A 15,358-nucleotide genomic window follows, 5' to 3' on the forward strand; every position below is an offset into this window, starting at 1 on the left:
TTCTGCAATGCCAGGGTCTGTTTCACTGGTTTGTACAGTTTGGTATAAACTGGTGGTGAATATCATCAGTCAGGGAAAGTGTGGGTTGCAGGTTTTGAGCAGAGGCAGTAGGACATCTGGGCTGAGGCGAGGGTGCGGCCTTGTTGGAGATGCTTGTCTGCTCTCCCTGTTGCGCAGGAGTGGGCACGCGGGAACCTGGCTGCACCTATGCCCTCAGCCCCTGTCACTTTTCTCCTGCAGTTTTACCAGGGACAGATCTAGTCATTTCAGGTCCAATAACATTTGGCCACTCCTAGATGTCACTAAGGTGTTGCATCAATCAATGGCGGTTCAGCAGATGGGAACATGTAGGCTAAGTGCTCCCACACAATCTTACAACTACTACATACCAAATATGGGGAGAGTCACTGTGGGCAGTGTCAGAGTGAGCAGTGCTTGTGCTGTCAGGGTGAACAGTGTCTGGGTGTGAGGTGTCAGGGTTTGTAGTGTTGGCATGTAGCATCACCAGCCTGTAGTGCCAGAAAGTCAGTGTCAGACTGATAGTGTCTGAGCTGTCAATGTAGGGTGCGAGGTGTCAGGGTAGTTAGTGAGGAGAATTTTCGGCGTGCAGTGTCAGGGAGGGGAACAGCATCGAATAGTTTCAAGGTTTGTGGTGTATTATGAACTTAGTGCTACTGAAGTACATTGCCTTACATTTCTGGGTTACTTGCTATAGAAGTGGCTTGTCTTGTTAGTTTTGTCTAATGGTGTCATGCTACAGGATAACCCATTTTCGAGTTTTGGGATTTTGGTTAACAATCTGATGCAGTCTGGACATTCTCGTCTTGGGTAACATCATGTCAACCAATTGTGCTAAAAAATCAAATAACAATGGCCTTGAAAAGGGAAACTCAAGGACTGGAAACTGGAGTGTTGACATTGAAAACCATTTAGTGACTATCTGTGAAAATGGAGTCACAGTGCCCTCTAGTATTGTATCACTTGAGAGGAGACAACCTCAATATGGTGTTAAAGAGCACATCTTGTAAGAAATCCTTTCACATTGTATTGTATGGTAATGTAGTATTTACATAGTGCTTGCTATGCCTGTCAATGCGTTGAAGCACTTTGCAGCTGCTACTCTGTGCAACCTAGAGTAAGCTTGTGGACCTATGTGTATGTGTTCCTGTTAGTCATATTATCTCCATCTCCCAATATTATTGGGGTCACATTTGGCCGATCCCCTTAGCTGCAAAATGAAATATATGCTTTTCAGAGAAAACTGGCAGGTCCCTCTGGAGTGAATAATGCTCGGTTACATAAGCAGTGCTAGGAGTCAGAAAACCTGCCAGGGAATTTTTTGTTTGCAAGGGATGATGACATGGAGTCGTGCCCTGGTACCCCAACCAACAAGCACACCCCTCAAATGGTACTTCATAATTACATGGTCATTCATTATTATTTATCGAGCAATATTTGTCTACATAATCAGAGTACCAATATGATCACTATCATTATTTTAAAAAATAGCAGGTAATATGTAAATTAGGGTGAAGATTAAGAAAGCCACAATCATATTTCATAATACGTCCTTGTTCTGTTTGTCAATACTCTACCCAATGTATTTCTAATTTTGATTTAAAACATTTATAAAGCGCAGCGTGCACCGTGCGGTTTCTTGGCGCTAGTGGAGAATTCAGCAACAGAGGCAAAATAAAACCTGTCGTAGAAAAGAAGGGAAATTACCCGGAGAAGGCCTGTTTAAAAAGGAACGTTTTTAGGTCTTTACGAAAGGAAAGATAATGAGTGGCAGAACGAAGGTGATCGGGGAGGGAGTTCCCAAACGTCGGGGCTAAGGTAGAAAAGTTGGTGCCACCCCACTTTTTACGTTTGAAACGTGGGGTTTGAAGGAGAGATTTGGAAGAAGAGCGAAGCTCTCTAGTGGGGGCGTATTCATTTATTAGCGAGGAGATGAAGGCGGGGGCAGTGCCTTGCCGGGCCTGAAAGACCATGCAGCCGGTCTTGAAAAGGGAACGTTCCTTAACAGGAAGCCAGTGAAGCTCCCTGAGGAGAGGTGTGGAGTGATGATAACGTGGGAGACCATAGACCAACCGGGCCGCCTGGTTCTGGACTATCTGGAGCCTCCGCAGGCTGTATGCTGGGATGCCGTTGTAAAGGGCATTGGCGTAGTCCAGCCGTGATATCACCAGTGTGGCCATAATCAACTTGAGTGCCTGGGGGGAAAAAAAACGGGAAACAGTGCGGATGGTTCGGAGAGTGAGGAAACTTAAGTTTCAGCCATTCAACCTGAAAAGCTGTATTAGTCAACAAAGCGTTCCTTATTCCAAACCGTTCATAGGGCCAGATTCACAGGACTAACTTAAGACAAAATCCTAAACTTACTACCATTTTGGTATTCACAGAAGGCACTTACTCATTTTGGTATTCACAGAAGGCACTTACTCATTTCGGTATTCACAGAAGTTAGGAGTCCTAACTTTAGGACTCCTAAATGTCTTCTGTGAATACCGAAAGTCTTAAAATTAGGATTTTTTTCAGTTTAGAAGTAGTAAAGTTAGAAATCATAACTTTAGGACTCCTAAATGCCTTCTGTGAATACCGAAAGTCTTAAAATTAGGATTATTTTCAGTTTAGGAGTAGTAAAGTTAGGAGACCTAACTTTAGGACTCCTAAATGCCTTCTGTGAATACCAAAAGTCTTAAAATTTGGATTTTTCTCTGTTTAGGAGTCCTAAAGTTAGAAGTCCAAACTTTACAACTACTAAACTGAGAAAAATCCTAATTTTAAGACTTTCGGTATTCACAGAAGGCTTTTAGGAGTCCTAAAGTTAGGTCTCCTAACTTCTGTGAATTACCAAAATTAGTAAGAGCCTTCTGTGAATACCAAAATCAGTAAGTGCCTTCTGTGAATACCAAAATGGTAGTACGTTTAGGATTTTGTCTTAAATTAGTTCTGTGAATCGGGCCCTACAGTTTCCCCGCGGCTTTATGCTGTCTTCTGGTGTTCAGCCCTTCAGCTTCTCCCCTCAGCATCCGGTGCTTAATTTGTCCCAGTGGTTGCATGTGTTGGTTACCAGCATATCTTTTTGTTGATTCGGATGTATTTCTTATCATCATACTTTGGCCAAGAGTAAAAGAAAGAAAATGAGGAAAGGGACAAAGAAGGAGAAAGGAAAGGTTAGGAAAACAGAAACAGGGTGAATAAGACCATGCAAAAGTGAGATGAAGAGAGGAAGTGTAAAGTGGTGGAGGAAAGTGAAATGAGGTGAAATCAAGACCAAGCAGATTTGGTATTCAAAAACCCTGGCATTTGGCAACACTGACGGCGAGCTCCTAACAAAACACTTTGGGCTCCTGCACTTATTTTGTTTATTTATTTAGTAAGTGAAAGCTGGAGGTAGCTATTGAAAATTTGGGTCAACCCAGTCCCGCCTTATTTATATACTCGAAACACGCAAAAAAGCACACTTAGGCAGAAGAGAAGAATTCTCGCACAGTGAAATTCCCATGCTTTTCTACACATTATGCCAGTCTCAGAATGTATGCAATCGATGCAGGCCCAGCCCAGCCAATACCTGTTGTTGTTTCACCACCCTGGTTAATTCAGTAATCCCTTTCTTCTCAGAATGTTTTCATGAGCCCTGGGTGTACTTCCACCAGTAACCTCTAGGAGTCTCCCTAGCACCAGCTGTGAGCTGCCGCTTTCCCCGCCAGGCTGGGAGCTCTTTGAAAGTGAGGACAGTCCGGGAAGGTGTGATGAGCCCATCAGCGGCGCGGAGGGACGGAGAGCAGATGATGCTCAGCTCAGCTCCGGGGCGGGTCAGCCTGGAGACGCAGGGCGTGAAGCGGCTACTGAAGCTGTGGTGGGGCAGTGAGGCGCTTCAGGAGCGTCAGCCAGGGCTATCAACAATGGGCCCGCAGTTGTCAGCCTTGCGCTTCCGTTGTCTGGAATGTTTCTGGGAGTTCTGGGACTATGAAACCCCGAAGATGATTGTGGTGAAGAACCGGAATCTGGGGACCATCTACCGGCTCGTGCAGCTCCTCATCCTCCTCTACTTTGTCTGGTAGGTCCGGGCACTGGGGGTGCGCGTGGCGCCCGGCGGGCTACAGCAAGGGGCAAACGAATGCAGGCGGGGAGGTAGAAAAGGCAAACCAAGAGAGAAGAAAAGAGGGAGAGGGGAGAGAAAGAGAAAGAGAAGGGGGAAAAAGACAGGAGAGTTCGGAAGAGAGGCAAGGGAAAGGGATATGAAGAGAGCAGAGGGCACGCGAGACAGAAAGGCAGACTAAAAAGAGAGTGGAAAAATACAGAAATGAAATGAATATATCAAGAAAGACAAGATAAGAAGCAAAGAAAAAAGAGGATATGAGGGAGAAGAGGGAAAATGAGAGGAATAAAGAGTAACGTGTGGAAGAGAAGCGAGGGCAAGAAGAGGCGATGGGATAGGCTAATAAGAAAGAGGATAAACAGCTGAAGCAGGAGCATAGAGAGACCGGTTCGTAAGAAAGAGACGAGGAAGAGACAGGCTAACAAAGCAAAATAAGAAAGGGAGTAAATGAGAGGGGGAAAGAGAAAAGAAGAGGAAGTAAGAGAAGAGTGGGGGGGGAAGAATGGGGAAAAAAGGGAACGAATAAAAGCAAGAAAGAAAAGAAAGAAAGAAAGAAACGATCGAAAGCTTATTAGAAAGAGAGGCGGGCTAGAGGAGAGCAGGTGAGCTGAGAGAAGACAAGAGAAAGACAATCAAGCTAAAAAAACAGGCGAGGGAGGTGGACACCAGGGCAGTCCATCAGTCATGGAGAGTTGGGGGCCTGGGTCTCAAATATCCTGACATTTAACACGGTGCACCCCATTAAAACATGTAGCAAATGGCGGGAGTGAGTCTGCTCAGTCGATGGGCGAGAGGGCGTTAGGAGGAGGAAAGATGGTTGGAGGCCGATTGGGAATTGAGATGTCAGTGGTGGGGGGCATGTTTTAAAAAGTAAACCACTTTCTTGGCAGCTTTAATGCAGGTGGGGTGGTTAGCTCCAAGTTACCTGTTTATTTCATTATGCATTCTTACATTTTGAAGCACAAGAGATAAACCTTAATCATACGAGTTTGGGCAGTGCTTGGTTTGTGAAATAATGGTTGTGGTCAGGGCTTGAAGTGGGATGAAAAAACTGGGGTGGGGGATTTCTCAATGGGGCGTGGCCCGATGTAATTCAAGGCGTGGCTTAAACATGTAAGTTCAAATCTGTGCTTACCATTTTACTGCCTCTTTCTGTTATTGCATCCAGATATATAATACAACACCTACAACAAGTCAGTACTATTGGCTCGGTCAGCGGTTGTTAGCTGCATAAGATACCTGAGAAACAACAATGATGTTGTTGTAAATAATATTGAAAATGCCCCAATTTTGAAAATACGAGACTGTGAAATAATAAACACTCCACTGTATTTTATTGTATTTCAACATTTATATAGCGCTTACTACCTTTGAGGGGGTATTGTAGCACTTTACGTCGGGCAGCATACTTAATTCCACAGAATCAAGGCATGTGACTGGCTCTGCCCCAACCCATTAAGCCCCATAGGGACACCCACCTGAACCGTGCCTGACTCTGCTCCAGCCCAAGAAGCACAAAAGCGGTCAGTCACGTGACTCCCTTCGCCACAGTCCATGAGGCCCCATTGAGACATCAGCCTGACGCGTGACTGACTCTGTCCCAACCCATAAAGCCCATAGACAGCTGCCTGACACGTGACTTGCTCTACCCAAGCCCTAATACTCTCCCAAAGCGCTGGCATGTCTTGAAGCGTTCCTGTGTGCCTGGGTTCCGGCTATACTGCAGCCCACCTGCCAGCAGACAGAAGGACCCCTGGCCCTCAGGAGCAAAAATGCACGAGCCTTTGTGAAATCCCAGGGTACCTGCGGGGTTCAAAGGGCCCGCTTTATGTCTCTGTAAAACACTCTCATCCCGCCGCCTGTTCCAGCTCTACTGATATTGTACAACTGTTAATTTTTAATGGTCTCTTCTACACTTTACTCGTCGCCTTTGCTAGGGTCAAATTATGCACGTGGCTCTGTTGTAAACAATAATAAACAAAAAGTGCCTTTTTCTCAAAACCAAGCCATTTAAAGCCTGGCAGACGGCGACGGTACGCGACAGAGCTAAGCGAAGAATTTAAAGTTATAATCGACCTGAGCTGGACTCATCCACCCGATAGCGCTTACATACAAAGGCATTCAGTGCAGCCCTAAAAAAATCTGGCGTGTCGTCCGTTGCCATTTCGTTCGCATTGAGGAATCCTTAATGGCCCTTACAAACTTGATGAAGTGGTTGTCTTTCGAATAGAACCAGATGTGAAGCACCACGGGTGACACCACACAGTTTGACTGAGCTCTTGTTTCCTGGTCCTGAGAATAACCCTTAAAAACACCTTTGGGTTTGACACGCGCAGACCTTGTTGTGTCCAAATAAGTATTAATAGAAAAGTGGTGTCAGGCTTATAAATATTGTATTATTGATCAATATGTGTTCTGTAACCCTGAATACCGTACTGTGTGGCCAACATTCCCTGGGATAGTGGCCATTCTTTCAGAATCTTGTGACTTTATTTTAACTTTCTTTTGGTTTGTTTCCAATCTTTTCTTTTTCTTTGTTGAGGGAACTTGAGCACGTTGAAAATAGATGTACATAGCGAATTTTTACTGTGATATAATATTTCGTCAAATTGTATGTATTGTATTCATTTGTTCCACTAAATGTTTGGTCAGGATATTATTGTAAGAATTAATTATATCTTTCCGAAAAAAGAAAAAAATGTTAAATTGAACTGCAAAAAAATAATAATAATTTCTAATCAATTATGTTCCAATCACTATGAGTGTCACGTGTGATTGTTAAAATAACTCATTGAATGATATCAGTATTGGCAATTCTGTAATTTTTTTGGATTTTATATTGGCCTAGCCTTACTGATTAAGGGCCAAAGCCCTTGTTGGATAGGTCGTGCTTGGGGCAAAGGAGGGCAGGGGCGTAACAGACACCCCCGCGGTGCGGGGGGGGGGGGCAGTTTTCTCTACAGGAAGGTGGCCCCCTCAGCATGTCTGTACAGCGTATGAGCCGACCGAGCAGGCCCAGGACTCAAAAGAACAATACAACTTATTTGTTTCTCTTAAGTCGAATCCGCCAGGCACCGTACATGAGTGGGTGCAGCCCCCTAAAGGAGAGCATCCTCGACAGGCACCTTACATGAGTGGGTGCGGCCCCCTGAAGGAGAGCATCCTCGACAGGCACCTTACATGAGTGGGTGCGGCCCCCTGAAGGAGAGCATCCTCAACAGGCACCTTACATGAGTGGGTGCGGCCCCCTGAAGGAGAGCATCCTCGACAGGCACCTCAAATGAGTGGGTGCGTCCCCCTGAAGGACAGCAACCTCGACAGGCACCTTACATGAGTGGGTGCGGCCCCCTGAAGGAGAGCATCCTCGACAGGCACCTTACATGAGTCGGTGCGGCCCCCTGAAGGAGAGCATCCTCGACAGGCACCTTACATGAGTGGGTGCGGCCCCCTGAAGGAGAGCAACCTCGACAGGCACCTTACATGAGTGGGTGCGTCCCCCTGAAGGACAGCAACCTCGACAGGCACCTTACATGAGTGGGTGCGGCCCCCTGAAGGAGAGCAACCTCGACAGGCACCTTACATGAGTGGGTGCGGCCCCCTGAAGGAGAGCATCCTCGACAGGCACCTTACATGAGTGGGTGCAGCCCCCTAAAGGAGAGCATCCTCGACAGGCACCTTACATGAGTGGGTGCGGCCCCCTGAAGGAGAGCATCCTCGACAGGCACCTTACATGAGTGGGTGCGGCCCCCTGAAGGAGAGCATCCTCAACAGGCACCTTACATGAGTGGGTGCGGCCCCCTGAAGGAGAGCATCCTCGACAGGCACCTCAAATGAGTGGGTGCGTCCCCCTGAAGGACAGCAACCTCGACAGGCACCTTACATGAGTGGGTGCGGCCCCCTGAAGGAGAGCATCCTCGACAGGCACCTTACATGAGTCGGTGCGGCCCCCTGAAGGAGAGCATCCTCGACAGGCACCTTACATGAGTGGGTGCGGCCCCCTGAAGGAGAGCAACCTCGACAGGCACCTTACATGAGTGGGTGCGTCCCCCTGAAGGACAGCAACCTCGACAGGCACCTTACATGAGTGGGTGCGGCCCCCTGAAGGAGAGCAACCTCGACAGGCACCTTACATGAGTGGGTGCGGCCCCCTGAAGGAGAGCATCCTCGACAGGCACCTTACATGAGTGGGTGCAGCCCCCTAAAGGAGAGCATCCTCGACAGGCACCTTACATGAGTGGGTGCGGCCCCCTGAAGGAGAGCATCCTCGACAGGCACCTTACATGAGTGGGTGCGGCCCCCTGAAGGAGAGCATCCTCAACAGGCACCTTACATGAGTGGGTGCGGCCCCCTGAAGGAGAGCATCCTCGACAGGCACCTCAAATGAGTGGGTGCGTCCCCCTGAAGGACAGCAACCTCGACAGGCACCTTACATGAGTGGGTGCGGCCCCCTGAAGGAGAGCATCCTCGACAGGCACCTTACATGAGTCGGTGCGGCCCCCTGAAGGAGAGCATCCTCGACAGGCACCTTACATGAGTGGGTGCGGCCCCCTGAAGGAGAGCAACCTCGACAGGCACCTTACATGAGTGGGTGCGTCCCCCTGAAGGACAGCAACCTCGACAGGCACCTTACATGAGTGGGTGCGGCCCCCTGAAGGAGAGCATCCTCGACAGGCACCTTACATGAGTCGGTGCGGCCCCCTGAAGGAGAGCATCCTCGACAGGCACCTTACATGAGTGGGTGCGGCCCCCTGAAGGAGAGCAACCTCGACAGGCACCTTACATGAGTGGGTGCGCCCCCCTGAAGGAGAGGATCCTCGACAGGCACCTCAAATGAGTGGGTGCGGCCCCCTGAATGACAGCAACCTCGACAGGCACCTTACATGAGTGGATGCGGCCCCCTGAAGGAGAGCATCCTCGACAGGCACCTTACATGAGTGGGTGCGGCCCCCTGAAGGAGAGCAACCTCGACAGGCACCTTACATGAGTGGGTGCGGCCCCCTGAAGGAGAGCATCCTCGACAGACACCTTACATGAGTAGGTGCGGCCTCCTGAAGGAGAGCATCCTCGACAGGCACCTCACATGAGTGGGTGCGGTCCCCTGAAGGAAAGCATCCTCGACAGGCACCTCACATGGGTGGGTGCGGACCCCTAAAGTAGATCATCCTCGACAGGCACCTCACATGAGTGGGTGCGGCCCACCTGGAGGAGAGGATCCTCGGCAGGCACCTCACATGAGTGGGTGCGGCCCCATGAAGGAAAGCATCCTCGACAGGCACCTCACATGAGTGGGTGCGGCCCCTTAAAGTAGTTCATCCTCGACAGGCACCTCACATGAGTGGGTGCGGCCCACCTGAAGGAGAGGATCCTCGGCAGGCACCTCACATGAGTGGGAGCGGCCCCATGAAGGAAAGCATCCTCGACAGGCACCTCACAAGAGTGGGTGCGACCCCCTAAAGTAGATCATCCTCGACAGGCACCTCACATGAGTGGGTGGGGCCCCTTAAAGTAGATCATCCTCAACAGGCACCTCACATGAGTGGGTGCGACCTACCCGAAGGAGAGGATCCTCAGCAGGCACCTCACATGAGTGGGTGCGGCCCCATGAAGGAAAGCATCCTCGACAGGCACCTCACATGAGTGGGTGCGCAGCCGCGGTCGGTAGTGGGATGACCTGCAGGGTGGTGACGTGGGGAGGGGGAGGGGCAGGGTGGGGGTTAGTAATGTATGGATTATGAAGTAAACATATAAATAAATAAATAAAACTAATTTTGTTGCGCGCACTGCATCGCATTTGGTGATGCAGTGCACGTACCAAAATGTGTTTTATTTATTTATATGTTTACTTACCTGTAAAACTCCGTAATCCATACATTACTCCCCCCCACCCTGCCCCTCCCCCTCCCCACATCACCACCCTGCACTACCGACCGCGGCTGTGGGTGCGGCCCCCTGCAGGAGAGCATCCTCTCCAGGCACCTCACATGCGTGGGTGCGGCCCCCTGAAGGAGAGCATCCTACACAGGCACCTTTCATGAGTCCCGTGCGGCCCGCTGAAGGAGAGCATCCTCGACAGGCACCTCACATGAATGGGTGCGGCCCCCTGAAGGAGAGCATCCTCGACAGAGCACTGCCCTCCTCTTAGAGGGGAAGAGGCAGCACAGAAATGATTAGAGCAGAGGAAGGGTTGCCACCTTTCCCACACAAAAGTACCAGTTCTCTCTCTTCATGTTTTAAGATTCTGCAAAGGCCTGTACACGATTCTTAAGTAGAAATTTACATGAAACATTCTATATTTATTTTAACATTGCCTTTGTGTCTTTGTTTACTTGAGTTATCAGTCAAGGGCCTAGGCATGGGCGGAAAATCCGTTCCGCTCGCGGATTTTGCGGATTTTCGGGAAATCCGCAATCCGCGAGATTTGCGAATTTCCCGCAAAATCCGCAAATCCGCGAGCAGCGGATTTTGCTCGCACTGCTCGCACTGTTCGCGTGAGTTCGCGCCCCGCGAATAAGTGCAAAATTGCAGAAATACGATCTTAGCAAAACTGAAAGTAACTACTTACCAGGTTCAAAAGTTCAGGCACATCATTAGTAGCCATTTCCTGTAGTGCTTCCTGAGGGGCCCCTCCAGAGTTCAGTTGCCAGTTGAAACTATTATGTGACCCTGCTCTGAACCTCAGAATAGTTACACATATGCCACAAAGGTCCTGAATTACAGCTAAGGGAGACAAGCAGGAGCCAGGCTGGAAGTTAAAATCCATTAATCAGCCCCTAATTCATTATTGTCAGTTGGGGCAGGGCAGGTGTTGTAACTAATTTTGCAACAATGAAAGCACTTAGCAAGTGCAAAAGATCACTAATCAGGGCGCACTAAGGAAGCAGGTGCCAGCTAAAAAAATATTCTGTGACACATTAATCAGCCCCAAATTAATTCAGGTCACTTGAGGCAGGGAAGGTGTGCTTTGCTTTGCCGAAAATAATGTACACTGGACAACCAGAGGGTGTGGTGATGAAACAGAGGGTGGCATGGGTGGGCCAGAGGGTGGCATGAGTAGTCAGAGAGTGGCAGTGGTGACAGAGAGTGGCAGTGATGAAGAAGAGTGTCCCAAACAGGCTGGACACGTAGAAACAACAAGTTCGCAAAACTTGCGACCCGACAGGTAAGTTCGCAAATTGCGAAATTGTAAAAACCCTCGCGAACTGGCAGAAACACGGGCGAACACAAAAAAAAAAATCCGCAAATTCGCGGGAATTCGCGGATTTTGCGGATTGCGAATCCGCAAAATTCGCGAACGCGAGATCCGCAAAATTCGCTCATGCTTACAAGGGCCATTAGGGCAGCTGAAAACACATTTTAAAGAGTTGTCTTCCTAGATCAACTGTTAAAGGTAAGTATTGATGAGGGAAAAAATACAAGCCAGGACATTTAATGCTAGTCATTGTAAGTGTTTTCTCAATGTTTCATTTAAAGGTTCTGGATAGAACTTCAGTTTTCTTGTTTCCCTAGGGCATGCTTTGAATAAGGCATAAGTTAAAAGCAACATGCAATATGTATGGTTTAAAATTAATTGACAAATATATACCAATAAAAGCACACCATTGAAAACAAAAGTGACCAACTTTACTGAAAAATGTACTTGCGCTTTGAGTATTTATGTTAACCATAGTAGTAGTGTACAAAGCAGATTGCCTTTGTGTTACATAAAAAGTTTCAGTGAATTCAATATTTGAATAGCCATTTTAAGTTGCTGTATTGTAAAACATAGATCTAAACCACCCTCTTTTAAAATATATATTTTTTTGCAACCTGGTTTTTGTTATTTTGCTTTTTCCCGTAATTGGCAGGACTACAGGTACTAGAGTGCAATGCATCAACTACTCACACCTGAAATGGAAAAATGTGAGGCCACTGTGTAGGGTCTAATGGATGATTTCATGTCCACGTATACAGCATAAAAGCCTTTTCCTTCATTGTTTCCACAAAGTACATTTGTGTTTTCATACTGGAATACCAGGAATGTTCAGCAGCATGGCAACTTTGGTGTCCAAACTAAAATCCTTCTCTCATGCATTACAAGCGAGTCTGTGATACCAAAGCAGTGTCTGTGGGCCTGTGAGGAAGAGGACCAAGCACATGATTTTATTGAGCAGATGATGATAATGCCAGGCGGATGTAAGGGAATTATTGCTGAATGGGGAGTCAGAAAGGCTTTACTGAATTGCAAAATGGGTTTAGTGCTATTACTAAGCCATTTCGTGTTGCAAACCCAATGACGTTGTGAAATGAAATGATTGAGAATCCAAAATGTTTGATTTTCAGGTTCAATTTTAAGTATAGAATTCAAGTGGTATGTTGCTGTTAAAGATATAATGTGTTTTAAATTACACTTTTTAAAATCATTTTTCGGTAAAATATTTTCTTTTCTTTTTTGTGTACTTGATAACAAAATACAAATATAATAAATAGAAGTTGGGTCTTCTGGTTTCACTGTTAGCAATCTCATATCTAGACTATAATTCATCCCACAAATATATATATTTACTGTATTTATGGGTGGGGCGATATGTGGCAGGCCAAATCAACATATTTTGCAGAAAGGCCCCTTAAGTTTCGCTACGCCACTGATGGAAGAGGTTTGTTTCTTGGGAGTTGGGATGAACAGCCTGGGACTTTATTTCAGGGACCATACGAGAGGACCCCTACAAATAAATAAATAAATAAATACCCATCAGGAAAAAAAAACGAATTTCACAGTACAATAGCAGTAGATGAAGAGGGATAAATGTGGGAATCAAACTTGTTTGAAATAAAAAAAAAACACACTCACAAATGTATGCAATGGCATTAAAACCCTTTTGTGAGACAGTAAACAAAGACTAGGTGTTTGGCAGCGCACAAGGTTCAGGGATGGGCTGCTGGTGTGTTCATAGTCACCTGGGGGCAGACACAGTTTTCCAGTACTGCCTGGAGTACAGGAAAGGCTCAAGTAATCACCAATGCACAAACCACCTGCTTGGACTGCATCAGAATACTGTGTTGTTTCCAAGGGTATCCACCTAGAAATGATGAAAGGTTAAGACAGCCCATGGTGGGGTTCCAATCAATGATCTACGTGTTAAGTGGCGGCTCAAACCACTAAGTTACCCTTTCCATCCTACGTAAGACCACACCTGGAAGGGAGCAATAAGCATATCTCTCTGCTTCTCAGAGCCACACTGCCCCCCTTTCTCTCCACTCACGAGTGCCCTTGAACTGTACCTGTACCCATTGGTCAGCATGACTGTGGACCAGGAAATGACTGTTTAGGTGTTACATCTAGAGCCTGAGCTCTGCCCTCCACCCATTCTGCCCCCAGTGGATTTAAGCTCACTATCAAACAATAAGCAAAAGAGTCTCTTGGAAAGATGGTGATGAATGGAAATGCCTGCAGTTAAGATTTTTTTTTATTGTGAGGGAAAAAATGGAGAGCCCAAAAGGGACCAGTCGAATCACCTTGTTTTTAGAACTGCCAGCGCTGAGCAACGGCAGGACCTGCCCTACTTAAAGCCCTGAGTGTGGTGCCCTAAAGTTCTGATGAGAAGCCCACATCAGTGCTATTGAATGTCGGCCAGTCTTCAATCCACCTCAGGCCTCTTCGATCCAATACCTGACAGTCCCAGCACTTTATCTCACTCCTGCAGGCCCCTGCTTTCTTCAGTCTTTCCCTTCCTTCCCCTTTTTGTGTATTTCCCTCTCTTGCTCTTGCAAAATATCTGAGGCGGAGTAATAAGCGTTGGTCCCTAAAAATAAGTGTTTGAAAAAGAGAGAGGAACCCCTTAGAACAGTCAAGGGAAATGGGGTTATCTAACCCAAGAAAGAAATAATTCCCTTGTGAAAAATACAGTAAAAGCTAAAAAATAGCCTCAAGTTACACTCTAGAGTCAAAACTAGTGCAATCACGAAAGTATAAAATACAACAAATTTATTGTGAATTTATGAATAAAAACAACTCATTTCATACCTATACATATCATGTTTGTCTAAACAAATGGTTAAAAAAGACATGCAATTAATAACACAATCTATTGTGGCCTGCACAATTGAAAAGACAGACAAAAAGTGTAAAACACAAACCTTGTAAAATACAATTGGTACATTTAAAGCTGTCAAATATTCACTCCTATGTAGCACCACAATTAATTTCAATGTAAACATAGGAGGAAGAGGCTTAAATTGTACAAAGAATTGGCGTCGACGCGTTTCGGTGGTTCAGGACGAAAATGGAGTCCACCTTTGTCAAGACATTTCTTGGTTGTCTGTCGTACTTAAGGGTCTGTACAGATACCCTATGCAGATGTTTCCTATAAGTTTGCGATTCTCGAAGGTAGCAGTTCTCAGCTGTGTAGATAATGGCACTCTAATTGTTGGACTGTCGTTATAACAGGGATTTTGAAATATGTTCCTGCTATAAAAAGGATTTGTCGGACGTCTCACTGGTTAGTATGAGAAGAAGGGGAACTGCCCTTTTTGTTCTTATGGATAAAAGTTCTGGCAAAATCTGCTGTTGCAGGTGCTCACTGTCAGTCTCACCGAGTGTAGGTAGAGGAAAACTGGAAAGCTGCTATTCTTTTTTTATAAAGAAGCTGTAAGGACTGCTACCTCGAAATGGAACTCGAAACAGAACCCCCATTAGCAGCAGGAGCGATTCTTCCTAGGAGGCCTATGCGTCCCTACTACTCTGGCGGCCAATTCTCCAAACGGTAGCGCTTCTATAGAGGTCATTACGGAACCCTGTCAAACCCAGGTCCCGCCAGTCCTTACAGCTTCTTTATAATAAAGAATAGCAGCTTTCCAGTTTTCCTCTACCTACACTCGGTGAGACTGACAGCGAGCACCTGCAACAGCAGATTTTGCCAGGACTTTTATCCATAAGAACAAAAAGGGCAGTTCCCCTTCTTCTCATACTAACCAGTGAGACGTCCGACAAATCCTTTTTATAGCAGGAACATATTTCAAAATCCCTGTTATAACAACAGTCCAACAATTAGAGTGCCATTATCTACACAGCTGAGAACTGCTAACTTCGAGAATCGCAAACTTCTAGGAAACATCTGCATAGGGTATCTGTACAGACCCTTAAGTACGACAGACAACCAAGAAATGTCTTGACAAAGGTGGACTCCATTTTCGTCCTGAACCACCGAAACGCGCCAACGCCAATTCTTTGTACAATTTAAGCCTCTTCCTCCTATGTTTACATTGAAATTAATTGTG

General features: G+C 46.6%; 1 protein-coding gene across 1 annotated transcript in view; it reads left to right on the forward strand.

The window, feature by feature from the left end:
* The first annotated feature begins 3,711 nt into the window (after nucleotides 1-3,711).
* Nucleotides 3,712-15,358, forward strand: part of P2RX2 (purinergic receptor P2X 2) — a 223,623-nt gene continuing 211,976 nt past the window's right edge. Inside the window, exon 1 of the mRNA XM_086943186.1 lies at nucleotides 3,712-4,063. Within this exon, the coding sequence (XP_086799312.1) occupies nucleotides 3,756-4,063 (308 nt within the window). The 5' untranslated portion in view covers nucleotides 3,712-3,755. The remainder of the gene's footprint in view (nucleotides 4,064-15,358) is intronic.

This window comes from Lissotriton vulgaris, chromosome 11, assembly GCF_964263255.1.
Source record: "Lissotriton vulgaris chromosome 11, aLisVul1.2, whole genome shotgun sequence".
Taxonomy (NCBI): domain Eukaryota; kingdom Metazoa; phylum Chordata; class Amphibia; order Caudata; family Salamandridae; genus Lissotriton; species Lissotriton vulgaris.